Source organism: Papilio machaon, chromosome 16 (genome assembly GCF_912999745.1).
Source record: "Papilio machaon chromosome 16, ilPapMach1.1, whole genome shotgun sequence".
NCBI classification, from domain to species: Eukaryota; Metazoa; Arthropoda; class Insecta; order Lepidoptera; family Papilionidae; genus Papilio; species Papilio machaon.
This window is the reverse complement of record NC_060001.1, coordinates 7,108,337-7,119,010: the sequence shown is the minus strand read 5'-3', so window position 1 is coordinate 7,119,010 and position 10,674 is coordinate 7,108,337. Positions and strand designations below refer to the sequence as shown.

At 34.8% G+C, this 10,674-nt stretch overlaps 2 protein-coding genes across 2 annotated transcripts; both read right to left on the bottom strand.

Moving 5' to 3' along the window:
* Positions 1-218: 218 nt before the first annotated feature.
* LOC106716469 (nose resistant to fluoxetine protein 6-like) lies at positions 219-7,023 on the bottom strand. The gene is made up of 13 exons (XM_045681677.1): positions 6,952-7,023; positions 6,027-6,166; positions 5,039-5,366; positions 4,473-4,587; positions 3,855-3,939; positions 3,546-3,712; positions 3,252-3,330; positions 2,789-2,892; positions 2,474-2,647; positions 2,066-2,216; positions 1,582-1,768; positions 1,125-1,267; positions 219-375 (listed from the first exon to the last, which is right to left on the bottom strand). Exons 1-13 carry the CDS (start codon positions 7,019-7,021, stop codon positions 238-240), a joined length of 1,881 nt encoding a protein of 626 aa, XP_045537633.1. The 5' UTR covers positions 7,022-7,023; the 3' UTR covers positions 219-237.
* Positions 7,024-7,986: 963 nt separating this feature from the next.
* LOC106716470 lies at positions 7,987-9,502 on the bottom strand. Its single transcript, XM_014509988.2, has 3 exons — positions 8,805-9,502; positions 8,524-8,642; positions 7,987-8,201 (listed from the first exon to the last, which is right to left on the bottom strand). The coding sequence occupies exons 1-3, from the start codon at positions 9,500-9,502 to the stop codon at positions 7,987-7,989; spliced, it is 1,032 nt and encodes a 343-aa protein (XP_014365474.2).
* Positions 9,503-10,674: the final 1,172 nt, after the last annotated feature.

Sequence of the window (10,674 nt, the reverse complement as noted above, 5' to 3'; positions counted from 1 at the left end):
GGGGAGGTGGATTTTATGGAGGGGGAGATGCATAGGAAGGTTAAATATTCTCGTGTGCGTCTCCTCCTTCGTCGATTGAGGGTAGGCAACGCATCTGTAATTGCGAATGTCTATGGGCAGCAGTCGCTACGCCATTTCGGCGAATTCAAGTGGCTGCTTGCTCGTTTATCACTACATAATATTAAAAAAAAAACCTTAAGCCACACTTTATTTTTACATTTATTTACATACATTACATTACAAATGACTTTTATTTTTCCTATTATCATAAGATGCTAGAATTTTGATGAGTTGACTGGTTGGTGATTCGACGAGTAACCAAAGTGGTATAGCAACTAAGTAGCTGATGACGATTGATCCCACGCTTGTTGTTATCTGAAATTCACACATAAATAATCATAAGTCTCTAGGGATTTTAATTTGGAGCGATCCTTTCACACTTTTTATGCTTTTGCTTTCAGTACAGAATAAGTTACGGGTATTTTTTACTGTGAGTTTCCACGGCAGTTACACTTGTAATAATGTACCGTCGGTTTAGGTGAAATGAGAAATGGATAAGCGAAAAACTTCTATAAGCGATAGTCATTGTCGGATACCGACGAAAGACCTTCGTAAGCGAGAAATTCGGACATGAGAGAAACGTATCGCGAGAAAAATAACGCGGTCCTATGTACTGACTCGCTTATCCAGGTTTGACTGTTATTATTGTCTTTCTTTTATTAAAGAGAACAAAAGAGATGACAAAATGCATCAATAAAATTGTAGATGCAATGAATTTTGAGGTTAAATTATTTTCTTTAGTGTTGTAGTGAGTGTGACAATGTTGGCCGCACTATCTCCAGTGCGCATAAGCAACACTGACATAGAGTAAGTCAGGACTATCCGAGCCGCCGATTGACCGACCTAGTCAGGGATCGGGACACAACCGACATATTCTACAAATATGTCACTAGTCTGAGCGATATAAGTTCTACCGTATCTTAAAATTTGATTACAAAATTAGTATCCTAAATTGCCACTGACTAAATACCTATACAAAACAATTCTGTCTCAGTTTTTTTAAGTTAAAAAAAATCTTTCAATATTTAGAGCGATATTGCCAGTGGAAACGAACTGTAACTTACAGCTTGAGGTATCGTAACATGGTTTAATGTAGTCCTAGAGTAAGTGAGGATTTGTACCAACATCAGATGCAGTACGTAAGCGCAATACGAGACGCGAACGGTCGACGTCCATCCGTTCCATTCTAATATCGCTCTGTAGACATCTGAAAATATAAACGTGTTCTTTATGTCTCTGTGATTAAGAGTCGGTTTGCTTTGAATAAGTATCATTGCACTGAATATAACAGATCTGCTGAATGGATGATATTTCGCACAGATGTAGAATAGTATGGGAGAACACATAGGTCATTTTAATGTTTTTTTATTTATTTAAGACAGCTAGTAAGTAATACATGAAATACTAAAGTTTACAATATGTTAAGTATTCTTTATAGAATTGTTCTAGGAGCCTGATGCGCCTCAACATGAGTGTAAACAGGACAAATATATGATTATTTCTATCAGTACATTTACTCACTTTCAAGTTTAAATACCATTGCTAACATAAAGATGAACAGAAGAAATCCAATCACAGTTCTGTATGTGCCTGCATAAATAGCTCTGATTATAACATGTGGCATTACACCGACCAAATAGAACAAGCTACTACAAAGTATTATTATGACCATCATAGGAATAGTTGCCCAAACCAAATATTTGTATTTCTGGAAAAGAAAACATTGTGTCAACTTCATCTGATTACAAAATTGGGTTCCTATTGTTTATATACAAAACATATTGCTTTTTCGTTTTATTTTTAATAGAACGAGAGAGTTGACATTATGTTATAGTACATAATACAGTAGTTTGATCCCTAACTTAGGGTAGGCTCCGAGCCCCTCAATGGGGACGTATAGTGAGCTTATGATAACATCTGTTTCAGTAGTCACGGTAACAAATAATTAAAACGTATTTGAAACACAAATAACTTAAAAAAAGTAACAAATGGGAAAGAAAAATACCTTATATCTTTTTATATTCAATTGCTTTTGTTGCAATTTGTAAATTAAAATGCCGAGAGTGAGCCCTAAAATATAGCACGTGATATTTGTATGGCCGCGCTTATATGAGTTGTTAAATGTTGGATCTTTGACGAAATACTCCCGAGCAACTCTGGAAAATTTTAAAGAATAAAAGTGATGAGAAAATTAAACAAAAAAAAAATAAAGATTTCAAAGTATGTTGTTACAAAACATTAAAGAAAAAATAAACGACAAAATGAAAAAGACAAGGTAATTCTAGATTATAATTCAGATGATAATTGTCTTTAAATAGGGCTTATTCTCTATCGACATGTAATTATATAAATTAAAATATTTTTATGTAAAGCTGAATCGTAAAGTAAGAAGTATTAAATTACAGCTACTTACTCAGGAGTAATAGTAACGTGAGCGTATAAATCTTGAAAGTACGTGTGCAAGGGAGCAATGAACAGGGAAATGACGAAAATGACCGATAGTACAACTTTTTTCTGCAGATCGTTTCTCGTCAGCACCAATATCACTATTCCTAATATAAACAGCTGCATATCTGCAGCTAAATACCTGGAAATATAATGAGTAAAATTTTTAACAGTGGTGTAAGAGACTACAGCAGCATTTTACTGCATTAATGATCGACTCGGCCGATGCATAAGTAGATGTTATCAGAAAGTATTATTATCAAAGAGGCTAAGAAGTTCTCACCAAGTATGCGCCATGCAGCGAGTGTTGTCAAAATAGTTATTTATATACAGCATATTCTGCCAACCGTCCCTTCTGCAGTCGCTTATTTCTTGTCCTATCATTTTCTGCCAAAGATGTTCCCGTTATGAGATTATTATTTATTACGTCAAGTCTCCAATATCGTAACAAAATTATAGCAAACAATATTAACATCCCTCTCTTTCTTAAAAAAAAAAAAACAGAGGTAGGTAATAATCTCGTATAGGTGTCACGCCATTTGACATTCTCGATTATGCCGCGTTATTTGTGACGACGAATAATAACGCATTTGTAAAATTTGTGACAAAGAGCGCAGCTTTTGTGGGATTTGTGACAAATAGGGCGGCGTTTGTGGGATTTGTGACAAATAGGGCGGCGTTTGTGAGATTTGTGACAAATAATATGGCATTTCTTGTTTGTTTTAATAAGTAAATCTTATACATACTTGCCACAATGGTCCTGTTCCAGCAAATCTTAGCCCCGTTGTAGTGATCGCCAATACAACTGCGTATGGCGGAGTTAGCCTGATGGAAATAAATTAAATCTAATCTTAAAGGTTTTATGAAAAAAAAAAAACACAAAAGAAGATATTTGAAACGAGAGTTATTTTATTTTCCATCTCTAATTCTTAATTTCATCAAAAAAGGTGCGCAGATTATCGCACATTGTCGAAGGCATTAAAAGGTCTATGTTTAGCTGAGGGTGAAAAAAGACTGATGAAGAAATATAGAAATCCTACCTTAACCACCTTAACAATATTCCTTTGGGTATCATTTTCCATGTTAAATTGTTTTTCTCTGAAGAAATTTGCAGATTATAAGATAACAAACAGCCAGAAATCATAAAGAATGACTGAATTACGACAGTGCCATCGATAAGCAAATGGTATTGAATTTCACTGAATATCTGTAATATTTAAACATATAAGTTCCCATAGTTAGTTGTAAGGACACGATTTCCGCAACTCCACGACTGGTGCGTATTTTGCGTGATAAGTTCCCACTATCATAAACCATTTTATTAAAAAAAAAAATCATTGTGTACTTACTGTTTCTATGTAATGCGTATTATCTACAAAAGATCCGAAGGGCAATAACGAATGTATCGTTATCACAAGGCATATAATTATAACCCTAAAATTAAAAAAAATATTACATCACATAAAAAATCTTACTCTTTTTTTTTATATTACAAGCTAGCAAACGAGCAAGCGGCCACATGAATTCGCCGGAATAGTGAAGCGACAGCTGCCCATAGACATTCGCAATTGTAGATGCGTTGCTTACCCTCAATCGACGAAGGAGAAGATGCACAAAAAGATAATATTTGACCTTCCTATGCATCTCCTCCTCCATTAAATCCACCTCCCCTTCCCATCCTTTCCTTATAAGAAAAGGGTGGGAAGGGAAAGATGACTAAGATTAGGCCTCAGGCACCCCACTCACCAGACGAAATGCACGTCTCGCCTCCACTTTACGCCTGTCTTCTGTGTGGTCGTGGTATTTCACCGGGCGAGGCCAATTCGTATAACAGATGTAGTTGTTGCAGGCGTCTACCACTGTTAGCAATATAAGGGTACGTTCACATCAGCTGATTGATAATTACTTTTATGACTATTTTCTTATAGATATTCATAAATTTATCTATATACCATATTGCAACTTACTTCATGCCGTTAAAACTTTTAAAACTATTAATTTTGTTTTCAATATTATTTCTTGTCCCATCTGTTAACTTAACCCAGTTACGCTTTATTGAAAAGCAAAGCAACCACTTTATGCCTGTTAAATAAAATAAAATATGAGAATAGAAAAGAGCGTCGGTGGCTCAGGGTTTAAGCACTTGACTTGCAATCTGCAGGTCCTGGGATCGAATACCGCCATATACCAATGTGTTTTTCGGTTCTCGATTTACATATGTACATTTATTCGACGTTCTTACGGTGAAGGAAAACATCGTGATGCAACCTGCACATATCTAAGGAGAAATTCAATGATATGTGTAAAGTCAACCCGCACTTGGCTAGCGTAGTTGACTATGGCCTAGTCACCCCTAACTTGGGGTAGGCTTCGAGCCCCTCAGTAGAGATGTATAGTGAGCTGAAGATGACTAGAATAGTAAGTTTCAAATTTCACAGTGTTGTAGTTCTAAGGTTAAGACACTCAATTACATTCAATGCTGAGATGCTAATAAATTATTATAAATTTAATGTTTTAAAATATTTTTAATTACCTTCATCGTTATTTTTTACGATCACTAAATCGTAAACACTTACAGTCAAGTTTATTATTAATAAACAAACACATATTATAGCGATTGCTATATCGCCTGACTCTATATGATATATTGGATCTTTATTATGACATATAACATCTTCATTTATCTTAATGTTTAATTTGTATTCCTTCCAAAATGTTGTATTCAAACATTTTTCAATGATTAAATTTAAATCTTTTGAATCAGTTGTATTCGGATTTAAATCAGTGCATGATTTATTTAAACAAATACCATAATGTAGCCGTGAATGATTGAAATGGGTTTCTTTCCGCTCGCTATATTCCTGTAAGATAATGATAACCAATCATTAGGCAATATTTTATCGGAGAAGAGGACAAACGAGTAGCGGATCGCCTAATGTTAATAGATATGAAGCCTATTGACAACTTCATCACCATAGGAACCCATACCCGATGAGATGCCCTACCATTTTGTAGCGAATTGATCCTATCCTGGGTAGATTCAGATAGACTCGGGCGGAAAGCAGAGCATATTTTTTCCATACAGTTTCTTATCAAGAATAAGCGTAAAAAAGACGTGAAAAGTTAAATTAAACCTTGTTTTAATTCCATAAAGGTCAATTTTACTTGTGATTAAAATGTTCTCGGATCCGATATGTGTGAACGGACCTTTAGGAACGCGGCTGGTGCTGTAAATATTCTGTGGTCTTGTACGGCTAATATTTTTATGCCATCAAACTTTATCTGTTAATTTTACTAATACATATGTGAATGTGAATGTTTAGTTTAGATGGATGGATGGATGGATGGATGTTTATTATATCCAGTACGGCTCAAAGGATCTCAATGAAATTTGGCATAGATGTAGATCATAATCTGGAAGAACACATAAGCTACTTATTATGTTTTTTTTTATTACGCGCGGACGGAGTTGTGGTATTTTATAAAGCCAAAATTGGACATTTTAAGTAAGTAAATCTTACGTGTATCATATTTAGTAGTTGGCTATCATTGCTTGCAACTAAATCAAAATCCACCATACAATAGACACCTCCTGTTTGTTGAATACACAACTCGTAAGGGTCAAGGTGGAACACAGGCGGCATTTTAATATATTCTGTGTCTGAAATTACAAAAAAATGAATAAGTAAAAAAAAAACTAGTTTGCTTATTGTTCTCAGGCAACAAGCTCTTGAAGAATAATACACGGTTATTGTTAACGAGTGTTAAATTTACTATGCGTTTTAAATAAGAAATTAATTATCTCAAACTATGAAAAATCGCTGCGAGAGTACAGATTTCGTAATTTTTTATGGATTCCGAGATGCCCGAATCTTTAAAATCTGTTTTTTGACCCTACTTATTATTGTTCGAGGTAACACCTACAGATAACTTATCCGAAGCACAAAATTAATGCCTGGTTTACATCATACCAGTTCAGTAGGACAGTAGAAATTAAAATCAACTGGCATACAACTGGCATAATCGTCTTTCGATCATATGTAAAACACTTCATCTATGTTACTTCTTACTAATATTATAAATGCGAAACTTTGGATGTTTAGATGGACGTTCGTTACAGTTACAGAAAGGCTCAACTGATCTCGATGAATGAAAATGAATTCGGTACTGATGTTGAACACTGTCTGGAAGAACACAGACTACCTATGCCCAAAATATGTTTACTTTGTTTTTATTACTTGAATGATAACTATGAAATAACGCATGGTGGTTTACTCATCCTGTTTTTTTTTAACTCCGCCTGTACGGAGTGACGGGCAAAAGCTCGCATATGAGCACGGATTCTTTTAATTTATATGAATTAATAATTAAATTTTTTATATTATAATTCATATAAATTAATTTATATAAATTAATATATGAAAAGCACTATAATAAGATACTTACCATTTAACTGGTAAATTACTCCCGATACTCGACAACAACAAAACGTGAAAAACAAAATTATTAAAATCATATTCTATTTTATTATTATTTTTTTCCTACAATTTAAACACGTTATACAACTCAATTATTACATTGAGTACAGATGTTTCAATGAACGACTGCTCACAACATAACCTGAGCAAGATATTATCGTGTAAATGTGGGTTTCGACTGCTGACATTTTTATTCACATATTGTTGTCTCTTTTTTATGAAAGAGAATGAAAGGGATGGTATATATTAATATGTAACAATGTAAGTGCAGTGGAGTTCTAGGGTTATACGTGACCGTTGGCCAGTCGTGTATTTAAGAAAAAAAAGGCAACATTTTTTATAGAAGTCTACGTTGGGTGAAGTACACTGTTAATTAAAATCCTTGAAATATGAATTAATTAATAGATTTTCGAAGATATATGTTTTTTTTAAATGACTGTTTTAGACAAAGGTTTCGGCATTGTAAACTTGTTTTTGTTTTCAATTGTTTTCTTTATTTTTAATATTTTTTTACTCACACTTGTGATTAAATGATATTTCCCACATTATTTACTATTTTTCTATGTAAGATCTTAATTTAATTTGTAGAGACCAGTTGGTAATACATAAGTAATCCTATTCCTTTTTTATAAGGAATGGATGGGAAGGGGCAGTGGATTTGAGGAAATATTGTGGCGTGAAGTGGAAGTGATTCCGCCTTTCGTCTGATGAGTGTGGTGCCGAAGGCCTAATTTTAGTCCTCTTTCTCTTCCCACCCTTTTCTTATAAGGAAAGGATGGGAAGGGTAGGTGGATTTGATGAAGGGGGAGATGCATAGGAAGGTTAAGTATTCTCTTTTTGTGCGCCCCCTCCGTCGTCGATTAAAGGTAAACAACGCATCTGCAATTGCGGATGTCTATGGGCAGGGCTTCGCTATTTCAGCGAATCAAGTGGCCGCTTACTCGCTTGCCATCTTAATCAAAACAAATGAAATATGATAAAAAAAATAAAAGGTTACAATGCATTAATAATCATAATTTAATTTAGAAAAGACAGACGGACAAAAAGTCCGTGCTAAGTCAGCGTAAAGCGATCTGTGTGATATCACCCTATCTGCGCGATCAGTGTGCCAGAGTCTATGTGCGAACGCCTTCCTGTCGTAACTGCCTGACTGGTGAAAATAATGAGCGTTGTCACTACTTATTGGATGGAACAGCACGTCTTCAACGATTTCAAAACCTGGAAAAATGACGAAGTTACGTATTTGATTTTAGGAAATTATTAAATAACTCTCTTTTCCTAGTTAGTATCCCACTTGGAGTGTTCTTCCCCTTAATATTCTCTTCCACTTTGCTGGTTATTCAGATGGTAGGCAGAGATTACGGATTTTTATTTAGTACGGTTTTGGCATACATCTCTCGCCTCCATATTCATACATCTACGCAAACATGATCGTCATTTTCGGGTCTTTTACCTTCTTAAGAATTTCACCAATCTGGCTAACCCCTGCTAACATTGCCACACACTTTGGTATCATTTTAATCAATTATGAATATCGTACCGTAACATGGCTCTACTTGCTTCACCCTCAAGTCCCGACCCGGGCAGAGGTCTGAGACTGCCTGAGTCAATGCCAGACTGCCGTTGATACTTCCTTTTAATATTTGATCACTTAGGAGTCTGAAATAAATATATTACTGAAATTGAAACTACGTTTTTATATTGTTGTATCGTCATATCGATTAAAATCGACTTAGACTGAAATACGGCACGGATGCGTCTTTGAAACCCAACAAAAAAATTCCTTTAACATTATTGACAACGTTGAAAAGAAATATTCACCTCAATATATTGCCTGTAATATTTCGACCAATATTAGATCTTCTTATGGAGATAGCGTCCGTAGCTAGCAAACCATCTCCATTCTTTACCAGCCAATTGACTCCTAAATCATCTAGAGGTTTATTTACAATAACGTCCAGTTGCAGTACCGTACCGCCGAACTTGTGTAGAGTCAAGAATTTGATGTACTCCGCTACTTCTTTATGATTACCTAATCTGCTGTGAATTAAACCTTTTTTCCAGAATTCTTCGAATTTCGTACCATCAGCATAACTTTGTACATGTATACCAACTAGACGGAAATTATCAAATTTCACCAATTGATCTAAATGATCACTCCAAGTGCTTCGAGATATCGGACTAGTATATAATAAATTTATCTCAGTGTCAGGATGAAGTCTCGCTGCTGCTTCAATTGCACACGCTTCGTAATCCTGAACTATTTTATTACAAGATGTTGAATGAAAAAATATCGATTGTGGTGAAAAGAAACTGGCTCTAGATATATTTACGGTGTTCTCATTTCTTTTTCTATGGCACTCTGTATCTTTGCCAGCGGAAAGACGAGATAGTGGATTGACGAGGAAGAAGTGCGTTGTGTTGTGAACGTGAAGGAATACGACACATGAACTTAGCAAGTTACCAACGAACAACAATATGCCCGCTATGTAAATATATCTCATTGACTTGTAACGCATTTCTATTTTAATATTAATTCAATAAATAAAAATAAGAATTAGCAAATTGGTTTAAAAGTAAAAGTCAAAATTGACAGCCTTTCAATGAATTTTATCCTCTTATTCTTCTCTATATGTTTTATACAGGCATATATACCTATTTATATTTTGGTTTAAGAATATATATGTTATAATATGGTTAATTCACATTTTAGTGATGAACGAAGTTGAATTCCAAATGAATAAAATGTATTGGAACTATGTCTTTGACGGATTGGCAATGGTAGAAATTCAAAGGCACATGGCAACACTGGCTGATAGCACTTTAACGCCCTCTAATGGACACAAAATGTATGGTCAAACGTCAAAATTTACGTGTTTGTCAAATTACTATTGGTAGTTTACGGTGTTGTTCGACGCTTTATAATCACAAAGTAACAAATTATCAGACATTTCATTTATCAATTTATAGGGCATTAAAACACATTAAATTTTGTTTTTTTTTTTTTGTTTATTTCATATTAAACAAAACAGAATTTAAATCGATTGCAATTTAACCGCAGGTTTCCACTGTTGAAACTAACACCACTGACTTTGGGTAGGTACCCGTTGGACAGGTCGCGGCTTTTGTTTCTTTCAGGCTTAAAAGAGCCATTTGAAGTTACTGTTGGCTAATTCATTCATCAACTCACTATACGTCCCAACTGAGGGGCTCGGAGCTTACCCTAAACTATGGGTGACTAAGCCATAATCAATTACGCTGGCACAGTACATTTGTTTCACACATATCATTGAATTTCTTCTCAGATATCTGCAGGTTGCATCACAATGTTTTCCTTCACCGTAAGAACGTCGGATAAATGTATACATGTAACTCGAAACGCTTTTTGCTTTGGCTACATTGGTATATCGCGGGATTCGAACCTAGGACCTGCTGATTACGAGTCAATTGCTTAACCCCTGAGCCACCGACACTCCCTATAATTCTATCTCCATTATATTAGTTCGATTTTCCAACAGTCAGCGCCAAAACGGCGTAAATAAAATAGACACAATAGAGGTCAGTAAACATATTGTCGACCCTATTACTCTCTTTGACAGATATAATGATATGTTTTATTATATTTATTTGCAATATAGTGTTTAATTAGTGGAAATCAACGGTAAATTGAAAGAAAACAAAAGTAAAATTT

What these genes read in the sequence shown, in the direction of transcription:
- LOC106716469 (XM_045681677.1), bottom strand. Translation starts at nt 7,021, where the DNA reads ATGATTTTAATAATTTTGTTTTTCACGTTTTGTTGTTGTCGAGTATCG. An exon ending in AGTAATTTACCAGTTAAATG is followed by an intron (nt 6,167 to 6,951) that starts GTAAGTATCTTA and finishes TTGTAATTTCAG; the next exon opens with ACACAGAATATATTAAAATG. An exon ending in GAACAGGACCATTGTGGCAA is followed by an intron (nt 2,893 to 3,251) that starts GTATGTATAAGA and finishes CATCTTTGGCAG; the next exon opens with AAAATGATAGGACAAGAAAT.
- LOC106716470 (XM_014509988.2), bottom strand. Translation starts at nt 9,502, where the DNA reads ATGCGTTACAAGTCAATGAGATATATTTACATAGCGGGCATATTGTTG. An exon ending in ATTACAGGCAATATATTGAG is followed by an intron (nt 8,643 to 8,804) that starts GTGAATATTTCT and finishes TATTTATTTCAG; the next exon opens with ACTCCTAAGTGATCAAATAT. An exon ending in GCAAGTAGAGCCATGTTACG is followed by an intron (nt 8,202 to 8,523) that starts GTACGATATTCA and finishes TCATTTTTCCAG; the next exon opens with GTTTTGAAATCGTTGAAGAC.